Genomic DNA, 26,972 nt, shown 5'->3' with positions numbered 1-26,972 from the left:
CTACACTAACATTTCCCTATATTTAATTGTATTCTCCTTCAACACAAAATAGGTTTCTACGAATCCTCCATGGAGCAGATCAGCTTGGCTGTACTTGAAGATTGATCCCCTCCTCCCCTCTTCATCCCTGTAGTGCTTCTCACTCCACTGAGTGCAGTTGTGTATGACTGCTGGTAGATGCATTTGGAAAATACCTGGAACCAGACAAGTGAAATTGTTTCTTATTTAAAACTGGTGCTTTTTGCTGATGCTTGCTTACCTCATTGTCTGACTCCACAAGCACTTGATCATATTCACTAAGAGCTACTAGGAACATGATAGATGTGACATTTTCAAAGCAATGTATCCATTTTCTTCTTTCTGATCGTTGGCCTCCTACATCCACCATTCTGCAAAATTAACATCTACATCAACTCCATGAATACCTTAACAGATAAACACACAAGCACACACACAATGACAAAATTCAAGAATTTAGTTGAAAACACAGTTTCGTTTGATTTTCCTAATGTTTTTTTTTCCACTGATGTTTAATGGAATCTGTTGTAAGTAGAAAGTTAATCTTATTTGCTTTTAAGTCTGACGTGTTTTCTGTATTTAAACTATTGTGGGTCTCAAAACTCCTCAGATTTCTGAGACACAAAGGTCTCATGAGCCATGATTCAGCAATGTATTCCCCATGTATTCAGCAGAAACAGATGTGAACAGAATAGACTTGGTGGTCTGTCTTTATCCCCCCAAATTACCAGAGTCAAAATTCCCAACTTGTTAAAGCTGCTCCGTTTTAAGATGACAAATAGAATACAATATGCATCTACCAAAATTTTTAGTAGCCAAAACTGAAACACAAATTTGCTTGCAGTGTATTCCCGCTTCATCCCATGTCTCAGTGTAACTGAACACAGGTGTCTAACTTGCAATTGCATAGTTATTTTTTAAATAACTGTACTTGCACTCTCTCTAAAAATCAACTACAGTAGAGGTAACTTCGTATTCCATAATTTACATGAATTACTCCTTATTATACGTCGACAATTACATTAAAACATATTGACCAAGCTCAAACTTTAAAAACACAGAATAATTGCTTTTTATGCACTTTTAACCAATATCCTATACACAGTATTACTAATGTAAAAGGAAACAAAAGAAAAAAAGAAGCAAGTGGGTGTTAAAACTTTTTTTCTACCTGAAAATGACGCTTTGTAAGTCGAATGGATATTCAATGATCCCTGTTGTTGGGACTCGAACTCTGAGCACATCTTGCTGAGTTGGCAGATAGGTGGAATCTGCTATGCGGTCCAAGTCATTAAGGTAACTATAGATGGGGAGAAACAACAGGAATGCAAGACAGTGACACCATCATCCCACCGAGGAAAAGAAAAAGGAAGACTTGGGAATGGAAACGGGCTGTGGGGTCGGAAAAAGTACAACAGAAAAAAGAGCATTATCGGCATAAAACAGGGGACTAAGTATAAAAATGTGCTCCATCCTCCCTTCCTGTACACTTTCATAGCTTCAAGTAAATCCTACAGAAGGGTAACATAATTATTCTGTTTTTTTCATAGAAGTTTGCTTGAATTTCACATGTAAATTCACCAAAGATTCAAAGTTTTCAATTACATAATTCTAGGCAATTTAGAGACAAATAATATTAAATGTGTGAGAAATATAAAATTGCACAGTTTTATTTGAATACATAACGTATTTCTTGATATTCATTCTGCACTGTCTACACAGATACATGGATAGACAAACATGAATTTCCCAAGGAACAGTGAGCTGCTATAGAATAGATCACTATCAGTTACAAAATGACAGGAGGATAAATGGTACTGTTTGGAGATTAAATAATAAAAAAAAAAAAAAAGAAGGAAAACTCTGTCCACGGGCAAATTTAAAAACTCTCCACACCTTGCTATCAGAAGGCAGCACTCATTATTTAGTGAGGTCTCTGGTACCTGAAAGTCCTGCATTCACACTGAAACTTCTGATTAAGTTAGTAAGCCTAGAGTTCATGAAATACACCCCCGTCCGTTAGCAAACAACCCGAAACGGCTATAAAATTGCTTGCAAATGTTCATTAACTACAACACAAAACTCTTCTGCTATTGCTTTTTGGTGGGTTTCAATTGCAAACCACTGGTGTACTGGAAGTTTTAATTAATTCTCCTAAAAGAGACGCCTCAAAAAAGAAGTGTACCAATGTGAGTGTGAGAGCCTGTTTGGGTCCAGGAGACAGACCTCTCATGAAACAAGTGCACTAGGTAGCTTGGGCTCTCTGAGTGGCAGATTCCTGGGAGAAATACTCCTTCAGGAAATTAAGTTCTTGGGCATTTGGTACTTCCCAGCACAAGAATGACCTAGAGTTAGGCACTGAGAAGATAAATTAACCTACGGATGTCCTCATTCATTCTAGGGGAGGAGAGCAATGGTCTTGTAATTTATCGAATTATGAGGAAGTATCACTAAACTCTGAACACGTTCTTTTCCCTGTACTTATTACTGACGGTGCTCTTTTTAAATAAACCCCCACAAGAAATAATTAGACTTCATCTAGATGCTCTGAATGATTTCTTAATGAAATAGTGACAGCAAATTATCCTGAACAATGACAGAAACAAAGCAGTTTGATTTCTACCTTACAGCAAAAATACATAAGAATCGATTTGTTAGGTCTGGAAGGGAGCCAAAAACGTTATAAAATCTCCCTCGCTATGATTTTACTCATGAAAGATTAATCCAATAGTAAACACTGAATGTGAGACAGTTACACAAAGTTAGAAAGACGTATTGAACCATATAATATATCTCAGATAATTCAGAAGCTACTAGTCTGAAAATATTTTCTGAGAACACTGATTAGTTTCTGCCAATAAGAAAAAGGCTTGGGAGTCGAGCACTTCACCTGCCCTCAGGCGTTTTAACAAAAAGCAGAATGAACAAGCACATCACCAGCTTGTTGTGGGGAAAAGAAAAGTATACACGAACGAAATCTGTAACTACCACAATAAGAAACTGTTAAGAGACCCTGAACTAGCTCTTTTTCCCTCTCACACCCCAAAAAAATGGTTTGGGTTTGTGACTGTATTTTGGAAGGGTACAAAGAAGCATTGTGGGTCATGACATGCTATAGTTGTATTCACAACAGCAGAATTTTAACTGTATAAATTGGGAGGTGGCCCATTTACACAATTGCCTGCAATGCTGCATTCCTTTAGCAAGCTTCAGCTGTGGTCTCCAACGTGAGCCTACTTATCGCACCCCTGTACCATCAGCACAGCGCACACGTTACTCAGATATACCGTAATGCACAGCCAGCTGATTTTAGAAAGGCAATAATGCAAAGGGATGTTATTAAATAGTTAAATCTCATTTGTGTTACTGGAAAACATTAAATGAGCAGATGAGTATTTTTTTTTTTTTGTCCTAACACAAATCACTGATGTCATTAAATTCCGGAGGAATTAATTTATCTTTAAAATACACTTATCTTTTCCTCATCCTATTTCAGTTCTGCTCAAGTTCTGCTCATTCAATTACCAAACAGCAACCTTCGGATTCATTTCACCCATACAGGCACCTTATAGAGCCTATATAGTCCGTAGAAGAGTCCTTATGTAGTCCTGTTTCTTTTCCTAGATTTCTTCACTTAACAGATCAAAGGATGTTGGGGTCTCTAAGAAGTGTTCTAAAATACGCATTCAAACCCAGAATCAAGGAAGCTGTGTCAAAACCAGAAATGAGTACCTCACAGAAAAAAAATAATCAGATAGCATGCACAAAATCCTTTAAAAGGAAAATCTTTGTGATACTGACAAATCATAACCAGAATCTACAGTCCAACAAAAGCTATTTAGACTATATCCTGCATTTTTTTCGAATAATGACATTTAGCCCCTACCACTTTACCTTCTAACTTAAAACTTATAAAACAAATTGTACCAATTTATTTAAATGAAAATGTCCCAGTTCTTTGTTGCATGACCATACTTTTAAGTCTTTCGTTATTGTTATTTTCATGCTGTGGGCATACATCAAATAGTCAATGAAATTCTATTTAAGTAGAAAAAAAATCTTTTTCTTTTAAGATTGTTTTTTTTTTTTTTTTTTTTTTTTTTTTAAAAAGAGGCACTTCTGCTGAAGAATTACTTGTGCTGGAATTCAGATTTCAATGAAGTTTGTGTATTGTTGCTCTGAAGCAAATCAGTAGATGTTTTCCGCTAGTGACTTTAACAGTTCTGCACATCATTTACACTTCTTGTTACCATAAGAGAATATGTGACTTGACATCCTGCTATCAACTTCATGAGGATTAAACACGTTTCTGAGAATCACACTGAAAGCTTTGCCAGCAGCAACACAAAGTTCCCTTCAAGATACTCTAAAATCACTAAAAATTCTTTAAGTCTCTCTTAAAATTCATGTAACCTCTACAACAAAGTAACAACAATTAATGAAAAAAATCTATGATCTTTGGGTAAGAACATGTATCATTGAGATTGTGATCAGGGTCTTTCTTTTCCATCTGAAGATTTTTGATATATTGCAGAAATGAATCATATCTCTTTCAGTCAGGTGCAACCTTCCAAAAATGCCCGTGAGAGCAAATCAACACACTTATGCTCAATACATTATCATGACTTTTGTATTAGTTGTATAACACTATACTTCTATGTCCATAGTACCACATAGACAAAAACCAAGACGTTTTATCTTCTTGAAGTACAAGAACAGATACTTGCATTGCACTAGGAGGGGTGGGGTGACAGTCTGATTTTTCTGCATAACTGATTTGTTGGGTTGACTCACTATTTCAAAATGCTGAGATGGAATATGTAAATGAATGCAGGTGACCATTTACATAAAAAGAAAAGACAACTGGAATACCATTAAGGACATACTACCAACGTACACAATTTTCACATATTACTATTATAGCTGTTCCGGTAATATTGACAATTTAGAATTTAATGTATTTGATTGATCATAGTTTAACTCACTGTCACAATGAAGACTTACGTTTTCAAATCTTCCTCATACCAAAAGGGTTGGAAATTTAGCTTTTGTTTTCCCACATGAAAGCTGGGGTTTAAAGAAATTCTCTGATCACCAGAGGAATGCAGGACTGCATGCATATGCTTTAAGCATCCTACAGTTTATTAAAATAACAACATACTTATTTTAAAATTAACCTAGCAAGCAGCAACTTTAAATAGAAACATCAAAACATGCTAGCTAATGCCAATTCTTTTCCACCTTCAACTGTGCTGGCTCAAGCCCCACTCTAGCTGCACTTCTGCCCATCCCCATCTGCCAACTCATGCTTGTGCAACGGCTTGGTAATACATTTCTGTCAAAATGATTTGGAACAGTAAAGAAACACTATTAAAATTGTTCAAATTAAGCTAGTTCATTTGATGGACACAGCCTGGGGTGTGGGAAGCCCACAAGCTCCAGCCGGAAAGCAGGGTGGTTACCTCCTCCACTAGCTTATCTGCAACCAGAAGAGGACGTATGAAGCCAGTGCTATGTGAAATGTCTTGAGTCACTAAATTCAGACGGGTAAGGAGTGAAAGAAAATAAAGAGTTTTACTTTTTTTTTTTTTGTTTATCTGCTTATTAAAAACCAGATTCTCCATGGCTTTGAAGCACTTATCTAATGCAGCCCTAAACAAAGCACTGACAAATACATCGTTCACCTAGGCAAACATCCTATGCACATACAAAAGATTTAAACACTTAAGACATGCACAGGGTATTTTAGGGTAAATGCCTAACTCAGAATGTATGCACAAATACTGCAATCAGCCTTTGCAATGCAACTAACTTTTCAGTGTGTACTAGAAATGGCTACACATTCACTTTTGCAAACAAACCGCAAGACTTGTCATAAACATGAACTTCCACAAGAAAAGTGTTGCCAACAATTGCCCAAACCAGATGTTTCCTTAGTTTACTAACTTCAAAATTTAAAATCATAATAACGCTATGGATATTGGAAATACCCTGGCAGCTGTTCTGAGGGCTTGTCCAGAAGTGGGTAACCACCAGCGTCACCACGGGGAATTCAGTTGCACAGCCGCACAAGCCACTTAGGTCTCAACTATATGGCACTCTGAGTTTATTTTTACCACCTGCTAAGAAATGTTTTACTTTGGTGAGGCACACTGTAGCTATAGGGCCTCGCACCCAAACAGCACCTACTCAGCTAGGCATTATACAAAGGAACAAAAAAATTCGAAAATTGCATAAAACCACTCAAAAAAAAAAAAAGCGCCAAACCACATCGGTCTGAGTAAATTTACAGTACAGACCAAGTTTAAAAAGTTAATTATACCTGTAATTAGTTTCGTAAAAATGAATTTTAGTGGCTGCTGAGGTAATTTTCCAGGGAGTTGCTATGGTGACAGGCAGAAGGTGCATTACCGAGGCGATGTGTGTGTAATGAGCTGCTGGCAGTGGCCCTCCCTTGACGTCAGGAGAAGCTGCTACCATCTCGCAGCACACTTGTGATCTCCACGCTGACCATAAGCAGAGGAAGCCTTTTGTTTCCCAGTCAGCACCAAGAGAGAAGTACTTATTTTTAATGCACTTTCCATTACCTACGACAAGGTCCAAGCCTGCAGCCAGCTTCAGGGAAGCTGCCGGGCCATGGAGGTGCTAACGATGCCCTTGAAAGACAGCACGTTTCAAAGGTGCAGTTTGTGGACACTTCAAAATAAACAGCAGGAACTGGATCATGAGAGTAGACTGGCTGCCTCTGTACTCTCCTACATGCCTTCCCCATATACAAATCAGGCACAGAAGAGAGACTCCTACCCTTAATAAACAGACCAGAGTTGTTTTAACCAATAACCTTCTCCAAGGAGTTAAATATAAACCCCGTGACCATGAACAGGTAGCTCAACATTCAGCCTTAATTCATTTCTCAGAGCTACATCACCTAACGAAGCAGACCATCAAAACTTATTTGAATTTACTTTCGGTGAATGAAGTCTTGAAGCACCTTCAACAAGAAGAAACATGGGGCAGGCACTTCAAACACACACCTTCCTCCTGCCATGAGCTACTACTTTTCAGCATCTTTGAGGTCTGAATTTTGTTACAAGTAATCAGGTGAAAAAGTAGCATTTTCTCAGGAATAATTCCATAAGGTGAATTTCTGTAACTTTAAACTAAGTTTAGTGTATGGCTGAATTAATCAAGAGAACACATTAAGGGCATAGGCAACGGTAGGAAAGCTACCGCCTTCATCCATCTCTAAGACTCATTTCCCTTTCTGAGGTTAAAAATGAGATTGCTCTATTGTATACATGTACTTCACAGAATGGTCAAGGTTGGAAGGGACCTCTGGAGATCATCTAATCCAACCCCCCTGCCAGAGCAGGGTCACCTACAGCAAGTTGCACAGGACGGTGTCCACGTGGGTTTTGAATGTCTCCAGAGTGGGAGACTCCACAACCTGTCTGAGCAGCCTGTGCCAGTGCTCTGGCACCCTCAAAGTAAGGAAGTTCCTCCTCATGTTTAGATGGAACTTCCTGTGTTCAAGTTTGTGTCTGTTACCTCTTGTCCTATCACTGGGCACCACTGAAAAAAGACTGTTGCCATCCCCCTGGCACCCTCCCTTCAAGTATTTGTAAGCATTGATAAGATCCCCCCTCAATCTTCTTTTCTCTAGACTAAAGAGACCCAAGTCCCTCAGCCTTTCCTCATAAGAAAGATGCTCCAGTCCCCTAATCATCTTAGTAGCCCTTTGCTGGACCCTCTCCAGCAGTTCCCTGTCCTTTTTGAACCAGGGAGCCCAGAGCTGGACACAATACTGCAGATGCGGCCTCACCAGGGCAGAGGAGAGCATCAGAGTACTCTTCATCAGTAGTGCCCAATAACTCTTCCCAAACTCAGCAGGCAAAACTGATGTAGCAGGATGCTGAATTAGTATTCACTAGCACACTAACAAACCCTTTGCTTAGAAGGAGTCTGCCTCTGAGACCTTGTGAGCACAGAAGTACCTGGGGAGCAGAGTGCCTCTGAAATGCACTGCTGAGGAGAAGGGATCTGCCTGGCACCACACCAGAAACAATCCAAGAGAAATCTCCAAAGTAAGACCAAACATGTTTAGATAGAGGTAATTATTGGTGCTGATAAAAGGGTCAGACTAAACCCAGTAAAGATGACTTGTTACCACCCAGCCAGCTAACAAGGTGACTGTTTTTTAATCTACATGGGGAGAATAGGAAAAGGGAAGCAACAAACTTCAAGAAACTCTGCAAAGTTTGTTTTTTAACATAAAGTTTGTTGGGGGATCTCAGTGTAACCACAGCTATAAAAGCAAGGCTAACCAGCAACATTTCATATGCAAATGCTTTCACTGTGTTCAACCACATGTAAAACAGATACCACATGGCTCGCTTTTTCCAGGTATGACAGTAACCATAAACTTTTACATCTTTTCAATCCTAAACCTCTCAGGTTTAATGCAAACAAAAAAGTATTTTCCTTGAAGTCAGGATAGTTCATAGGTACGACCCTCTGCAATATGTTCTCTCTCATAGACATACAGTTTATGTATGGCATAGACTCTGGCAGTGGCACAGAGTGGCAGTGCAAGTGAAAATAAAGCTTCAACCAAAGTCTAGGACTAAGGCTAATTAAGCAAACTATTTAATAAGATTTGATATATCTCTGTTCTTTGGAGCCTGGTTATTCTGGAATTGGGTAGGGCTACCCTCCAAACTGCTGTTGGAGTTTCGTGTGGTTTTGGGGATTGGAAGTTTTTTTGGGGGGTTGGTTTGTTTTGCAAAACACTGAACTAGCTGATGAGAATACCCCAAACTAGCACTAATTTTGACCATGTGCTGGAAAACAAGTTTTGAAAGGGAAAAGCCTTTTTCTGCATTTTTGGAAACACATACAACTTGCTTGTCTTTCAACTCCACATATGCAAAATGTTAAACTTGCTGTAGCAGGATTTTTCCTACCTCACAGAACTGCCAGAATAACTGACACAAGTGTGCTCTTTGCTAACATGCAGCAGCACAGTAAATGGAATCAATTTTCAGTGTACAAACACAAGCCATGAACAAAGCTAAGTGTAAACAAGTATTGGCCACATTTTCAGAATCTCTGCAGAGGTTTTCATTTCTGTGCCTCCACACCACCGGTGAAAAGTTGCGGCCCATTTACCAGTTTCCAGAACTATCTAATCTAAATCTAAAGGAAACACAGTAAACCTAAGATCTTTCCAGTGAGATAGGAAGAAGTCTGCACTGTGTTCTTTTTATCCTTATCCCACCCAAATCCTACCTAGCTGTCTCCCTCAATTTCCTACATGGCTAAAAGCCAACCTTTGCAAAGGCTAGAAAAAGCAAGCCATCAAATAAAAAAATGCTTGTGCCAAATTTTCTTAATAGGAAATGTGGTTTAAAAATCATACAGATATTAAAAATATGTTCAGTACTGCATAAAAAAAGGCTCCTGAAAGAAATATGTACTGTATACTGCTTTATATAACCACACTTCCCTTTCTGAACTTTCCTAGTTCTGTTGGATAATCTTCAGTTTTTCTATGGGATGCAGTGCTTTGCTATGCAGCAGATTTCATGTCCCATCTTTCCTCAGACCTTCCTTTTCTATTTGGGGACTATATCTAAGGCATATGATAGGGTTAGCACGGTTCTGCTGCTAGTACTTGATTGTTATTTTCAGACTACTTATTTTCTGTTTTTATCTTACTGCAAGCCTTACACAAGTAAGGCTGTGTAAACTGTAAATACATAAAAGCAGAATCTACCATGCTGCAACACAAACTGCTCCCAAACAAACTTTAGAACCTTCAAGTACATTTTTACAAATGAAGGGAAGAAAGAATCAATGAACAGTATTAAAATGTTTATTAAATAATGATGTGCTTATGTATCATAAATTATGAGTACATGGTTTTTACTCCCAAGAAAATCTGATAGATTTTACTCCCAAGAAAATAGATATCTGCTACACAGATATCACATAGACACTTGTTCATAATTTGCTATACCAGTGTTAGGTGCATAGCAGGTCTCAATTCAGGACAGTATTAGTCCTTCTGAAAGGCTCACACAGAGCCATGATGCCCTAAGAACTCCCTACAGAAACAAAAGAATGAATATTCTGATTGCTAGGGGCAATACCTGCAAATGGAGTAAACTGCTGTAGTAAAAACTTAGATTCATACACTGACCTTTCCCCTTATGTCCCCCTAAGCCCATCCTATTTAGCACAGAGTAATTACGCTGAAATGTGCCTGTTTCAGAAGTGGAACATGGAAGCAAAACATTATTTTTAACAAACAGGTATGAACGAATTAATTATTCAGCTGAAGTTACAAGAAACATTCAAATGCAGATGTAATACTGTCATACAAAAATTAGTAGATGACCAAAGCACTACAATTCATGCAATGGTTTCTCAAAAGGTGAAACATGAACTTTAACGAGCAGACACCATTACGCTTCGTCTCTTTCTTCCCTGTTAAAAATTAGTGATATTCTGAAGATGTCCTCAGACTCACACCATGGAGCTCTTATTACATGGTAAAATACTGCAATCTGCATTTCTGTACTAACTGCCCAGCTAATGCGACTCACACGATCACAGGTACACGCATGGCTGTATAACTGTAGGGGCCAAGTTGTTAAAGGTGATAGCAAATGCAGAAACAAAAGCCTGAAGGACTCTCAGGTATGTATGAGAATGCCATGGCACGCATGATTCATAAAGCAGTGCATTAAATAATAACAAAGTGGGGTATTAAATACCCACTGGCGTAGCTACCATAGTGGCTTAGAAAGCATGAGGGAAAATTATATTTAATTATCTGAAGTGTTAGAGAACACAGCCATGGAAAGGAAACTAAACAGATACACCCAGTGCTTGTATAGCAACTAGGAAGTCCTTGGTTCGAGATATACAATGATATAATACTTTCATTTCATGGGACCAGAGAAAGACACTCTCCAGTTCTACACACTTCCTACTTTTTCTTTCTGAAGGGAAAGCCCTTAGCGTTATATTGGAGAAAAACGGTGATGAATCTCCACAAATTCTAGTTGCAACCCAAACTCTGTACATTGTCACACAAGTGTGAAATGTTACTTATGACAACTGCCCCTCTTCGTGACAACAGTTGTTGCCTCTCCTTTCTTTGGGCTTTGAAAAGCCATGATATAATCAGACTGGTAACCTGTTTACATTTGGGTTAAGATCTTGACAGCCTGTACAGCACATACTGAATGATCTCATCTCACACAGCTCTTACTTAAGGCAACCCACAGTGTGGTGTTGGTTTACCTCTGCCTCACACTGTGAACAGTATCTTTAAGGCAAGTGGTTTAGTGGTAAGTAAGTGGCTAAGTCACCCTGTAATGTATATGGGAAGTGAATAATCTCTCTATTTACCTGATGTGCTCTTCCTTTTACCACAGAGAAGTCTAGAAATTGTTTTTTAAAACAATATGAACACCCAACCTTTGGAGCATCCAATGGCAAGGGAAGAGAATGGCATTTATTTGCTCAGCCTCCAAGAGCTTCAAATCAACTCCCATGATGCAGGAAATTTTCTTTTAGACCCTACGCTCACCTCTTCTGGTAAACACACACTTGATGTATTCTTCCAGGGTACTAGCAGTGGGTACAAAAACAACAAAAGTGTAGCTAACAATGACAAAGCAGGTCAAAAGACGACAGAAAGTACAGAAACATACAGGATCTATTAGAAAACAGAAACAGAATTTAGAAACAACAGAAGAAACAGAAAGTACAGATGAAGATATTTAGGAAGACAATGTATAACAACATTGACGGACCAAAAAAAGCAACACAGGGAACAGACTGAAAATAATACTACCATAAAAACACAGGGGAGAACTACTGAGAAAATGAGAGGCTCATGCAAGGGATAAATGAAGATCATGTGACATATTGACACACATGCTTAAAAATATTGACATATATGCTTACAAGGCATATAGACACATATGCTTGCAAGAGATCTGGTGGACAACAAACCATTTTGGTTTATACATCAAGTCAGAAGAAATTACTAGGACTCACCAAGTTGATGGGCACTGGGTGCTTATTTCCATCTTAGTGCCTTGTGAATCCCAGTAGTAACTTCTAAGCATTTTGTTTTCTTGCGTTGTGACAGGGATTTGAAGCTAGCAAAGTCTTTGGTTATTTTACTGCTAAACATACACACTTTTTTTTTTTTTTGAAACAATGTTTCTTTGGTTTCTGCTGATTGTTTTTACTGGACTTACATACCTGAAAAAACTCTACTTGCAAGCATAAATATAGGAGAGGCTCTTCTAAAGACTCATATACAGTGATTCACAATTCTAATTTAAAACAGATTTTGCAGAAATCCATATGATGAACTATAACAGATTATAGTTAAAGTCACCAAATATTCAAAAACTCATGTTAAATTGCTGAACATGTTGAGCTTGAAAAATAACCAATCAATTAGTACATCTACCTTTTGCAAGGCAATGTACTAGCAATGTGCTTCTATAGCTACTTAATGATTTATTCCCTACTATTTTTAATACTACTCGAAAGATCCACTATGGTGACAATTTCATTAACTAGGTCAAAACTACGGTATTCAGCACAATCTGATCTGAAGTAGCATCAGACAATTATTTCCTACTTTGGAGAATAAGTAATCCTACTTCTACCCTCTAAGGCAAGCACATGAAATACATACATTTATTTCAACTTTAAAAACAGTATCACATCTGTTGTGGAAACCAAGTTAGGACCTACAAATACAAGAAATTCAAAGTATAAGACAAGCTCTGCTTCACCTTCTACTTATGCTTGCTGCTTATTTCAGTAATGAAACAACATGAAAGTGTATTGTCAGGAACTTGTCTCTGAAATTGTCTTTTCACCATTTATGCAGCCTAAAGTTTTTCATGTTTCGTAACATTCTATTTGTTTTCTTACCACTAAAAAAAAAACCCCAAACACGGTATGGTATCTTTGGGGACAGTGAGAATCCAAACAATAAAAGAGCGTTGGCACTGTGCTTTGCACCACCCTGCACCAAAATATGCATACACAAATGATGAAAGTGATGGGTTGGGAGGGTAACTAGCTCCACAGGACAGCAAACTGCATAGGACAACCAGAACACTATGCATGGGGCAAATATACCAGGATAAGAACATGGTGTGGTGACTGCATCGGAGCAAATCTGAGGAGACCTATGTCATGCATCTGTAGCTCTTCAGCTGCCCAAATTGCATCAGCAAGATACTAATATGTTTATCTTGACTAAATCACATACGAAGTGTTGTGCTAGATAATAATCCTCAGACTACTGTGCAGATAAATGTCATCCAAGACCTCTCATGTCTATAGCCCTGTTCCAATGCGCTTAATGGGAGCTTCATGGTGCCTTTCTGTTCTTCTGTGCTTTCCTCAATAGATGTACACCTGACAAATGGAAACTAGAATGACAGCAGCAGCAGAATAATTTTCCAAGCTAATACAAAAAATCACGTGGAGACCACGGAAGTTCTTGCCACAGCTTTATTAATTAACTAGGCTGTATTTTTTAATGTTGGTCAACATTAAAAGGTCAACATCCCTTACCATCATCCATTTCTTTGACAACACACAAGAAATTTTATTTGAGCTATATGCTAAATTACTCAAGAGTAACTGAATTTCATGGACTCAAACTTCTGGCAGTCCTCAGATTCCAACGTCAAATTTCACAGTGCTATTTTATCAGATTCCTGCCCCAAGAAACCGATGGCATAACATTTCAGACATAGTTTAGTCACATATGCTTTTTTTTTTTATTGTTGACCTATAACAAACAGGGTTTAACTTAAAGTGCTTTTCCTGTTGTCTTTCTGGTAGCCATGTTCTTTAAAATGTAGGCTTTGTTTCCATAAAAGAAAGGCAGTTCAGTAGAACACAAGAACTCTTGCTTAGTACTATTCACCTCACCACTAAGACTGCAAATGTAATCTGTGAGGAAAAAGGGGAAAACTTGAAAAATCAGAGTTCTGGGGCATTATAATTTTTATGAATTGTATGGAGGTCTACCTTGATTGCACTTCCCAGTATTCACTGCTGTCATACGGCATGAACATATTTTTGCCCAGCTTGAATATGTGAGTGTATGTCAGAGAAGAGTAAGGGCTTAAACAGGTATGACAAAAGAAAACAAAGCCACCAGTGATTACCTATCCCTATTTAGAACCTTACTTCAAATGATCACAGACTGTCATTCTGTCACACAAACACAGATACAATCCTAAACCAGATGTACTTCACTCCTTAAAGTATCCTCTGAATTCAATCTTGTAAGTGTATATTCAGGTGTGTTTGTGCTGCATATGCATACAAACATGTACACAGACATATGGTATAAGAAGCTAAAAAGTAGAAATTACTTTGTTAGAAACAGAAAATGATATATAGTTGTTTGTAGCCACCATGTACTTACTATTTAGTTGAATCTGATAATTGATACTCCCGTCGTCTATCATAACACTCCTGAATTCCAGGGTCATTCCATAAGCTTCTTATTGCATCTACATATGGGTTCTCAAAAGTTGACACCTTCTCCACATCCACTTCTCGAACTAACTGTGCATGAGCCTAATTGAAAACAAACAAAACAGTAAAATTTACTTCATTTTCTATGTTTGCAGATAGCTCATATACAGTGAACATGATTAACAGGAATAATTTTTCACGTTGGCCGTATCACCAACATGTACGTGCAATGGGAAAAATCCAAGTACCATGAATAAGACTGTGAAAACAGATAAAGAAGACAACAGTTATAGGAAGTTCCAGAAATCAGGGAGAACAGAAAAAAACTTCACTTTTTTTATGGAAAGTACATAGATGTCAACATGGATAAGCACACTATTCACCTTTCTTTCTGCTGAAAGACAGAATACCTACCATGCTAAAAGACAGAATACCTACCATCCATTCTACCAACTGAACCACTCATTAGCAACTGAACCTGGGATACTTGGACAATATAAAGACAGAAAAGACAGCAAAACACCAAAATATTCAAAGATCGGTATTTTACCAAAATTTGTATTCATGTGAATGAACTCAGTGATGGTGTAGGAAGGAAACAGTAACGTTGATTTATTGGGGAAGACCTTAAAGTAAACAGTGAATGAATGAGAATATGTAAGAGTACTGAGTAAATTATGAATGAATGATGACATGGTGTGTTCAAACAAAGACAAATAGTGCTAAATATGGTATTATGACAGAAAGTGAATTAATAAACATACATATGGGCCCTTATTTCAGACTATGCTTACTCCAGTCCAGTTTTATTTACATGAAATGGATGAAATATTCAGATTACAATTTGTATTTCATTAAGCTTATTTTAAAGAAAGGTCTCATTTTTAATTTTTCAGGTACAATCTTGGAGTATACAAAACAACTTTTACAATGATGACTAGTTGATCAACTTGGCAGATTTAAACTCTGATGGTAGCTGAGAAAACGTAAAGGAGGGAAGGAATTGGCCTTTTAGAGAGATTGATAAAAAAATTCTTAATGTTGCCACAAATGGAAAAGAAGTTAATACTAAAAAAGAAAATCAATATTATAAGAAATTGTCTCTCTTTTCAATTTGTACTATAAATTATAGAGATTCTCAAAAAGTAATGTCTAAAATTGGGAGTTGCTAATAGGAAATGATCCCTAACAAATCTATCACCCTCCTAAATAATTAAAATTTAGTTAAAGCCTGCAGAGTCAGAACTACCAAAGAAATGCAGCAGAACCAGCTCCAATTTGTCCTGGAAATATTATATACATATTTCAGTAACATTTCAGTAAAGACATGCATGTATGTATCCGTGTAGAGATACATACATATGCAAACATACATACACATGCAGAGAAGACAACAGATGAAAACTTGGTCAAGCAAAAAACCTGAGGGGTTCAACTCCTGTATCTAGTCTGCATTTGAGGTGGAGACACAAACCTCTTTTCATTTTAAATTCGGTGACGGTATACTGAAAGGAGTGTTCTTGTTATTTTTAAATAAATTTATCCTCTGTTTACACATGTACAATCCTCACCTTCCTTTTTAGACAGTCCAGGAGAATGATGCTGCTGCTCATCATTTAACAAAATATTACACCTGCAACTGTTGCTTACTCAAGAAAAAATAAAAACCTCCAAGTTCACTGTGAAAAATGTGTGTCTTAGAGATAAGGAGAACATATGTTCTCTATTATCAGAACCCAAATCTCCAAAGTTCTAACAAAGGGTATTTTCTTCCGTATCATATCCACGCATCCCCAAAATGCCTGGACAGCAAATAACAAGAAATGGTACTCTATTCAAGCCAACATTCTTGTGAAAAAGGATAATTTTAATATTTTTTTTTTAATTCTCTTCTACCTCATCAAGCTAAGTTCTGTATTGCATTGCCTCTATGTACTTCCAAAAGAATGATGACCTGAGTATTTTCCTACAGTTTGTGACAAACTCATAAAAGAATATATTCAGATACTGATTTTTTTTTTTGTACTTGAGCTCTGAAACCACAGCCAACCGGTATCAAAATACTAACAGAGCTAGAAGACTAACTTACTATTCAAAAGCTTTCATTTGAAATCTCTCATAACTGAAGTATTTCTCCAACAGATCCCTAAACATTCTCTAGCAGGTGCTCAAGTATTCTACATTTGTAGAAGATAAAAGCTTAAAAGGTAATTACTTTATTCAGTTACCTATCTAGACTTATTACTACAAAGTTGTCCAACATCTTGCATTGTTTTATTTATCAGTTCTGTATGTTTTGTCACTCAACTAAGATGACTTTGCACTATGTGGCAAAACTTACAAAATAAACTATGCCAAGACATTGCATCCATTGAATAATTGATTCAAATTTTTAAAAAGAGACAGCATTTCCTCAGTGAACACTGCTTCTGCTTCCATGCGGTTTGCTTGGGCAGACTCATGACAGCTTGCACCCTACTGACATACAGCTCTTTACATCAGTACTGCTTCTCTTATAAAAGTAATGCCCCTTCACATAGATTTCAGATCTTTATTAATACTCAGCTGTGCCTGCTTGTTCCCAGATGTACTATACTTTCCTGTAGAAAATGATTTTTCTTCCTTTTAGAGTCTTTGTCAGGCAACATCTTTTGCTGGTTTCTCATCTTTGGTGGTGGCAATTTTTCTGATGTCAGCCAGAAGAGTAAAAACTTATCTTCCCCTCTGATAGCTAATTCACCCAGAGTGAATAACTGTTAGAAAGTTAGCCGAGTTAGAAAATTAAGTATATAAAAATACAGTTTCCTTTCATGAAACATGAGATGCTGTCCTATGAGATGGAATGTATGTGTTGTTTATTTAGGGAAAGGACAGCTATGGGATGGTACAATGACAGCAGCACAGTGTAGATACTGTTTAGAATTAAATAGATCTTAAGAGCCCAAAGCTAACACAGACTTGTTCTGCTACGGCAAGTCATAGTATGGGGCAACAAATGGGTGTGATCATTTTTCCACTTACTGTCCAGCTTTCCTGTTTTCCATATATAAACTTTAGTTTGCCTGGCTATCACTGTTAAGCTGTTGCCTAACAAATAAAACCAACATAAATGTATAAATATTAACATTAGTGTTACTTTGATAGAATATCTAATTCCATGTAACTGTCTGAATTACCACTTTTATCACTATTCACCCCTTCAACTGGAACAACTTCTTCAGCAAACATGTGCGGCAATCAACCTCTACAGAACAAACCAGGTTTTCAAAACAAAGAAAGACATGGAGCTATTTATTTCCCCTCTACCAAAAGGACAAAGAGGCAGATGAAGTGAAACCAACCAGTCTTGCAGTGATCTTAGACAACTTCAACTGTTAAAAGTCTTCACCATTCTTCCTCTATGAAGAAAGCTAGGTTTTGGACATTCATCCTAAGTTTGTTCATAGAAATTCTAAGCAGAGTAATTTACAAGAAAACTCTGTCTGGTAAAAGAATTTAATATGATAAAAATCCTCCTGAACTCCTATCTCTAAAAAACAAATACAGGCACTTAGATTTTTATATTATGTAACATAGTATTTTAACCTAAAGGTCTGAAAACACCTCAGAAAGGTCAAGTACCACTAAGTTCAATTACATAAAATTGTCGCAACACAGAGATCAATCATTTCCAATGGCAAAAGTATAATCATCTTAGTGTTCAATTAACAGCAATTTATCACTAGATTATTACCACATTTGAGACTGAGATTCAGTCCTGTAGCAGTTATTGCTACCTTAAAATGGTAACTACTCTTCTATAAGTATGTCTAACGAGGTTACTGACAAGTACAAAACCTGATGTGTCTGGATCACAACTCACAGAAGCATCAAATGACATATCATATAGCATGTTACCCAGACACAGACACACACTCACACGTCATTACACATCCCCGAGTAAAAAAAATACACCTCATCTTAACTATCAGTTGAATTTAGTGAAATGCCTCTGCGATTATTTGAAGAAAGTTTTCCTTCAAGTAACAGGTTTCACAGATTTAGCATAGCTTTCTACAGCCAAATAATCAGGCCCAGTTCCCTAATGTACCAATTATCCTTAAAAGGGTTTGAAGGAAAAATAAAAATTTGTTTTGTTGCAAGACCCAGCAGGCTTCCCCTATCAAACCAAAGACACTGCCTTTTATCTTGCAATAGTACTTATTTTTTCCTTTTCTTTGTTTTTCAGTTTTGGTTCTTCTGTGCTCCAAGGAAATTTTTAATTTTGCTATAACGTGCTAATTAAGTATACTATTTAATTTTAAGAGAATTGTTTTAGAACAGTATGTCTCCAGAATGGGAAAGATGGTAGTTCTGAAGCAGAATTATATATTCTTATCACTCCCTTTAACTAAAACACAGTAGAATTATACATTGTCCAGCAGATAAGGTGAAGCTATGACATTCAATCTGCCTAAACACACCGTATACGCAAAAAGGGGATTGCCATGTGTTTTTAAAACCTACACTCATCACATGAGAATAAACATCCTGATATTGCCAGGGTGAAGAAGGAATGGATTTAAGACTTCAGGAAAAGTATTTCTTCAATTTATTTTTGCAGTAGTAGAAAAATGAGGGGATTCTCAAAGGTACTTGGAGATACTTGGATCCTATACAATCTGCTTCAAAAGGGAAACATAACTGCTGAAAAAGTTACTATAATTCAGCACTATTATTAAGAATAAAGGCTCACACTTTCAAGACTCTGCTTTCTGGCACTGTAGGACTACATTAATCGTGGCTAGGATTTGCACAAGACTTCCTTCAATAAATTAACATTACACTACTACAAAGTACTTGCTTTCTTTACCTATTTTTGTACATTTAAGTTAAGCTGGGTTTTACTAATGTACTCTAATATTTCACTGAATTGCCACAGTGGTTAACCATGGGAACAACAGCAGTTAGCTGAATAAACTCAGAAAAAAACCCAAAACACTTCATGCCAAACATCCATTTCATCTTTCCAGTTATAGAAGGAACAAAAATCAGTCGTCTTTTCTTTCTGTAAAACAGCATCAGTCTTCACAATGAAAGATTACCCAGATCTCTGAGGAAAAGCTTAATCAACCAAAAAGGCATAAAATGGTAATGCTGCTTTTTCTCTTCTGTAGCCTTTGTATGGAGCAAGAATGCCCACAGAGCGTCCCAAAATCTTGGAGGTCAGAAGACTGGCCTGATGTCTTCTCCTGGACAATCCATGACCCCATAGAAAATGGAAGGATAAAACAGCCAAAAAGCACAGCATGTTTTTCAGTTGCCCGATTCATGATAAATATGCAAGGTCAGGGAAGCCACTCCAAATTGTGGATACAGAAGGATGTTACAGAAAAAGATAGAGACCTTATTTTCTCTTTGTTTTATTAGCTTACTTATTTACATGTCCGTCTCCTGTGAAGAGCAGGTACCACCAAAGGAATGGAGTAGAGGGGATAAAACACCCCAAAAGCCTGATGTTGCCAGAGGCTACTGTTGTCCCGTTACTGAACTGAATTACAAATCAGAAATTGCTATCAAGTCTGAAATTTCTCTCAGAAAAATGACGCAAGAGGATTTCAGACCTAGCTGACAGTCAGATAATGAAATACCAGACTAAACAGCAGAAACTTTAAGAACTATGTCATCTGTTTGTCTCCAAATGCCTGCCAACGGTGGCTCTTCTGTGAAGCCCCCGAAAGACTGAACTCATTTTAATGGACTGATGGACAATGAAGGCAACGTACAGTGAAGAACTATCTTATTGTATTGTTGTACTGTTATTTATTTTTATTGCTAAAAACCACTCACTGCCTACCTTTGTTTGAGATCAGGTCACAAGACAAAGTGGCAAAATGAGAACCTTATCAAAACACTTAGAATGGAAAAGATAATAAAATAAATCTAATAATATAACTTCCGTTAAGCAATGTCTTTAGCTTCCAGATCCTACTATATAATAGAAAAAATATGAATGAAAGCTAAATTTTCAATCGCATGCATGAAGCAAGTTCAATTTTTCTATGACATTTTTAAAAAGCAGGGACCTACGTGGACAGCATATTTAGTAAGTTCATTTCCAAGAGTTATATGAGCAAAACCTCCAGAATTATAACATCCAAAAAATAATGGAAAATCTCAGAATAGAGATTTGAAATCACTCCTGATCCACATTTATAATTTAACTGATAGCTAAATGGCTCCCTGCCCATTCTACCATGCAATTTTCTTGTATTTATATTATTATATTAAAATGCAGATGCAGCTGTAAGTGTTCATGAACACAAGCATTACATACTGCTGCCTAAAAATCATGCCACAATTTACATGAAACATCTCTAATTTAGAATGGTTTACATTTTGATAAAACATGCTAAGACATGTTTATTTCACCTACGTATCCCAAAATCTCAACCACAGAAAAACAACACTGCAGCAACTTCCAGTAGTCCCAACAGTTCCTGGTGGCTTGAACTTAAATGCATAAACTAAAGATGTGTACTGTAACGCTTAAAGAATGAGAATGCTGAAGCTATAAGTCAGTACACATAAGTCACCTACACATAAGGCAGCCAGAGCCTCACAAAACCTGTTAGAGCTGCACCTTCCCCACCATGGCTCCACTTGCAACGTGAAGATTATACACAACTATGCAGGCTCAAAGGGAGAAATAAGTTTGTATAACAGCTTCTTCATTCTTTCACAGTGAAAGGCTGAAACCTTGGTTGTGTGAACTGAAATCCATTAGAATTTCAGACTGACTTACACAAAGCAATTTCATTGCAAATAAGGATGCACACAGAAAGTGCTAGTCCATAATATGACATGTAATAACATCAATATAGTGCCTATATACTATACTGTATACTATCAATAAGTTTTACTATACTCCCAATATAATATATTCCAACAATCTGGGCATCTCTCTGCCCAAATGGGATAACTTGTGAAGTGGACTCTATAATCACCTCAGTAATGTTCTCACTGGGCTGATCAAACGTTTGCAACACAACACAAACCCTCGAATGAAAATATTGCACACATGTTACACATTATGATCACAATATTACACAACCCTCACTGACTTTTCATCACTAAACCATCCTTTAATGATTCACAGCTAATCTGTTAAGAAGCGATACATCACCAAGAATTAAGATACTGAATAAACAAAGGATAGCTCTGGAGGCAAACTTTTTCATGAAGATGGGAAATTGTACGCAATTTCTGAGGAATCACTCAAAAATCTGACAGCTCCAGGTTACCTACAGGGGACGCATAATTGTAGTATGCTGGAGCATTTGTTCTCTGACATGGAAGTCTTAACTACCAAAGTATCGCCAATGCTTTGCCTGAGTCTGGTATATCAGGCAATCTACCAGACATATAGTGCCATTTCAGACATCACGGCATTTCAGAGACTTCAGACTTGATGAAAATTACAGGTATAAATTTGTTTTTCAAAAGCAAAATTAAATTGAAATGCATTCTAATATTTGAAATTGACTACATTTAATTCTAACATCACAGTGATTTCTAAGCATCTTCTATTCTCTGTGCTCCGGGTCTGAGAAAGAAGAACAGCTAAAACCAAAAATACCTGTCATTGGAAGGGACAGGGGAACTTCTCACTCCCTGTCTCAGCTACACAAGATCTAAGCCCCATAGCAGATAACTCAGTATCTTCTCAATTGCCTTATGTTCTCTCTGATGACAGATGTGAAAGAGAGAAACAGAAATTTCAACTTCAGATTTTAGTTATTCATTCTCCCCTTATCTTTTTCACTAATCTAGTTCCTTCATTTTTAGATATAAAATAAAACATGTTCTATACGTATCAGGTCTGTTAAACAAAAATGATAGGCTCTTTTACCTTCTCTTTTAAAAGTTTCATACCTTTAACTATTCAGGCAGATCCTCAAGATTCCTTGGGGACTTTTGGCTACTTTCTTTCTTAGGTAACATTTTTATGAGGTTAGATCACTTTAAGCACTACTACTTTGCTTGTTAATGACTGCACAGGCTGTTGCACTCGTCAAATATTGCCACAGCTAGGAAAGCTGAGCTGGAAGATCACACCACTGTCCAAAAACTGAACAGCTGGTTGCAAAGACGTATTCCAAAACCCATCATACTTAATATTTACTCTTGAGTGTGTGGCACGTTATGTTTGCAACGGATTATAAATTAGGTACTTTCACACCTCCTGCTGGTAATAAATGTAGCACCCTAGCTGAAATTTTTACACACTGGTCCTGGAAATGTGTAGCCAGTGAATACTTTCTGACACATGCTGTAAAAATCTGTCATTTTGCTGTTGAGGATCCCAGAAACAGAAACCACCTTACTCTCTGGACAACATTTTATTTTCCAGAGTTGGGCAAATTCTACCGCTGACTTTCAGAAACCGCTTTATGGATCAGCCAACCACCATGTCCTTTCCAAAGGCTTTGGAAATTCAGCTCCAAATAATTGTTTTTGTCTTGTTGGGACGCTAGATTTTCTGACCCAAAATTGCTCAGGATAATCTGCCTGAACACCCACTCAACTACATTCACTTTTCCTAAAATACTTTTTTTTTTTTTTTTTTAAGTACATGAAATTATATTCTAACTGTGAACAATAGCTTCCACTTTTTTAATTACAGAATTCGTTTATGTACATTTAAGTGCTTGATTAGGAGTGTATTACATTAATACAGCAAGTTCAGTTAAGTTTTCCAGGCTTTGCCTAATTTTGCTTTGAAGAAAACAGAGCAACAAGTGAAATACAGGCCATGTAAGTGAAAAGAGATCCAGAGCATTGGACTACAAAGTTACCTTACTACTAGGCTTAAAAATGAAATAGTCCCAGAACATGACGTTTTGACTTGTTTTCCAACTCTTACTGCCAAATTTTCAAAGATTTTCAGTAGGTGTCAAAATTCTGGGATTCACACTTTGGTTCAGATAAATCCTTAAGATTCCCAAGGAAGTAGTGGAAGATATCTACTGAAGTTCTGAAATAGTTCAAAATGAATTGTAGCGTTTGAGTTCTAACATTGCTTATCTGAACATAAAACTAAATCCAAACTTTTTCTCTTGGACATAGTCACTAGCAGCAACTTACATCCTCATTAAGTCCTCGCAATTAATAATGGACAAGCCCAAGTGGGTAAAATCTTTTTGTAGTAATAAAACCTATTTTCAAATTTGACTCAAATCTGCAATGACAGAAACTAACTAAAACATTTCAGACTTGAATCCACATAAGCAACAACTGGCAACAAGATCCCCCCTCACAACAGTTTTTGTAGCTAACGTGAATTATCCAAAATACTGCTGTATCTACAGAAAGACCAAATTGTCAACAAATGTTTTCAAAAACACATTCAAGCATGTATATACAATCATGTCTTCAGAAAAATATGCATGTCCTAGGCTTTTCCTTCTTCTTTTTCTAAGGACCGTTTTTAATCTGAGATCTTCAAACAAATATTGTGCAGTAATCCTACAACTAATTGCTGTACACAAACTTTAGAAAATATACCATTGTTTCATGAGCTAGCTAAACCAGTTCATATACACACAGCAAAAATTCGAACTACTGGAATGCTTCTTAGAGTTAGTCCAGTTGAAACTCCAGGTAAGTGCCACTGCAACTACTGCATCGAGCTTATATGCAGTAAATACAGAGGTGGGAGGGGTGTACTTATACCGGGTAAACTCAAAGAACTCTCTCTCTGTATTCAGCTCATATAAACTGGGGCACACTTAGAGCGTTTTTGAACAGCAATGGGCAGAGAACAGTTCCAACCCCTGAGTCAGGGATGCACTTTCCATTTCACCATGATTCTTCATCATGCACATGGTTCAATAGCATGTGCCTGACAAGCTCATCATCAGGAAATAGTATTCAAAGTACTGGACCCCGTGGTAACAAACCAAAAGTCCCTCCTCACAATCTTTCATGAAAAGCATCTTCCACTTGCCTTGGCCACAGATTTTTTTTTTTTTTTAAAGGAACTGGAAACTGGAAAGGTTAAAAAAAAAAAAAAATTCAACTGCCAGTGTATCTACAGTGACTTCCCAAGAAGCTAGGATAAATCACTGAATTTTTTAACTAGTGCTTCTCCTGCTTTACACGAAACACAGGTTTTAAGAGTTTTACAGCAGGCTTCAAGTCCTAGCATCTGTTTTTGAAGAACAGTGCTCAATAACAGTATTGCAAACAACAGAAAATTTTTCTGCAGTAGTACTTTTGTATAGTGGTACAGTTGAATTTTTGAAAGAGAATGTTACGCAAACATGGACATGCTGAAATTTTCATTCCATTTTCAAGCAAAATAACTGGCTGTACAATCCTGCAAGAATCCACTATCTTAGTCAACCATTGCAATACAACAGTAAGTGGATTAAAAAAATAAAGGAACAACATTGCACTATGTGAAGTCACTTAAGAAGCGTACAGATGCACAGAACTCCTGCTGAGCCTGACTTCTGTACAAAGCCTGAATGAGTCTTGCACAACAGACTTTTTTAAGGAACAGAGGAACAGCAGCTTTGCTTGGCTTCATGGATTCAAATAGCTAGAACTGAAGACAGTACCCCTTTTCACAAAGTAGAGGTTATGGCCAGTTGATTCAGGCAATTCAGAAATTCAGCGACACCATCCACTCGCCTACAGAAAGCAACTGCAGAAGTTCCACTGCATTTACAATCTAGGGAAGAACCTATAGTGAACATAGTATGGGCACAGGGAAACAAACAGCAGGTTCTTTTTAAGGGGATCATATCACTGTATCTCCATTTCAATTTAGAAAAGGAAGTATTATATCATTACAGAATCATAGAATGGTTTAGGTTGGAAGGGACCTTGGAGATCATCTAGTTCCAAACCCCCTGCCATGGGCAGGGACACCTTCCATTAGACCAGGTTGCTCAAGGCCTCATCCAGCCTGGCCTTGAACACCTCCAGGGATGGGGCAGCCACAAGTTCCCTAGGCAACATGTTCCAGTGCCTCACCACCCTCAGAATGAAAAATTTCTTCCTAATATCTATTCTAAATCTCCCCTCTTCCAGTTTGAAGCCATTCCCCCTCGTCCTATCACTACATGCTCTTGTAAAAAGTCCCACTCCAGCTTTCTTATAGGCCCCCCTTCAGACACCAGAAGGCCACTATAAGGTCTCCCTGAAGCCTCCTCTTTTCCAGGCTGAACAACCCCAACTCTCCCAGCCTGTCTTCATAGGACAGGTGCTCCAGCCCTCTCATCATCTTTGTGGACCCTCTCCACAGGTCTAAGTCCTTCTTATATTGGGGGCTCCAGAGGTGGACACAATATTTCAGGTGTGGTCTCACTAGAGTGGAGCAGGGGGTAGAATCACCTCCCTCGACCTGCTGGCCACACTTCTCCTTGTCCTATCACTGGACTCCCTGATCAAGAGTCCCTCCCCATCTTTCTTGTAGGCCCCCTTTCGGTACTAGAAGTCTGCTAGAAGGTCTCCCCGGAACCTTCTCTTCTCCAGCCTGAACAACCCCAACTCTCTCAGCCTGTCTCCACAGGAGAAATGCTCCAGCCCTCTAACCATCTTTGTGGCCCTCCTCTGAACATGAAAAATAGTCCTGTACAGAATTCTATCATATCAAGTTTCACAATTATAATTCATAAGGGGTTTTGGGGTTTTTTGTTGTTGTTGTTTTTTTTTAAAAAAAAAGGCACTGCAAAGCAAAGCATTTCACCTCTGTATTTTTAAGCCATACTTTCTTCTATTTTTAAAGGAGAAGAGTGCCCTCTGGTGACTAACACATAACAGCAAAGCCAGTTATTTCAAACTGGTATTTCTAGAAGTATCAGAGGACTGGGAGGGTCCCTTTCAAAATAACGAATGATTCTTTTTTTAGGAATTTTCCTCTGCAAAAATTGCAACTAACTTAAATGGTTGCATTTGTGTGTTGTCCAACCAAGAAGATTGTCTTTCTAAACAATTACCTCATTTCTTGGAAGTGAACTCTGAAAATGAGCTTCAGACTTACCCTAGGCATGCAAAGCTACATGATACCCTATCGCCTACTTCTTTCGGGTGCTTTCATTAATCCCTTTATGAATCCCTTTATCCCCGTAATGAATTGGCAGGACTAAAGTAAGGGGGCAAAATGTAATCTCAGTTGAAAAGCTGTTGTTTAGAACAGGGTCACACAAAAATGAATTTAGCCCCAAGATGTTAAAGATAGCAACCCAACATTATTTTCTCTAGAGAAACCACAGACATATTATACCATGGTGATGAGTAACTATTTGAAACATGCCTTGAGGGAGAATTTAAAAAAGTTTTATGCCATGTGTGACCTAAAAAAGTGATAGCTTCTTTATAAATTAGGTACAATCTTCTCATCCCTAGAAATATACCGTATTCCTGCT

At 37.5% G+C, this 26,972-nt stretch overlaps 1 protein-coding gene across 1 annotated transcript in view; it reads right to left on the bottom strand.

Moving 5' to 3' along the window:
• GNAQ (guanine nucleotide binding protein (G protein), q polypeptide) overlaps window positions 1–26,972 on the bottom strand; it is an 86,176-nt gene that overhangs the window by 18,331 nt on the left and 40,873 nt on the right. The window contains exons 3-5 of the mRNA XM_009882689.1: window positions 14,504–14,658; window positions 1,190–1,318; window positions 260–389 (exon numbers count right to left, since the gene is read on the bottom strand). Coding sequence (XP_009880991.1) covers window positions 260–389; window positions 1,190–1,318; window positions 14,504–14,658 — 414 coding nt within the window. The remainder of the gene's footprint in view (window positions 1–259; window positions 390–1,189; window positions 1,319–14,503; window positions 14,659–26,972) is intronic.

Source organism: Charadrius vociferus, unplaced genomic scaffold, assembly GCF_000708025.1.
Source record: "Charadrius vociferus isolate BGI_N301 unplaced genomic scaffold, ASM70802v2 scaffold560, whole genome shotgun sequence".
Lineage (NCBI taxonomy): Eukaryota > Metazoa > Chordata > Aves > Charadriiformes > Charadriidae > Charadrius > Charadrius vociferus.
This window is presented reverse-complemented; position numbering and strand designations above follow the sequence as displayed.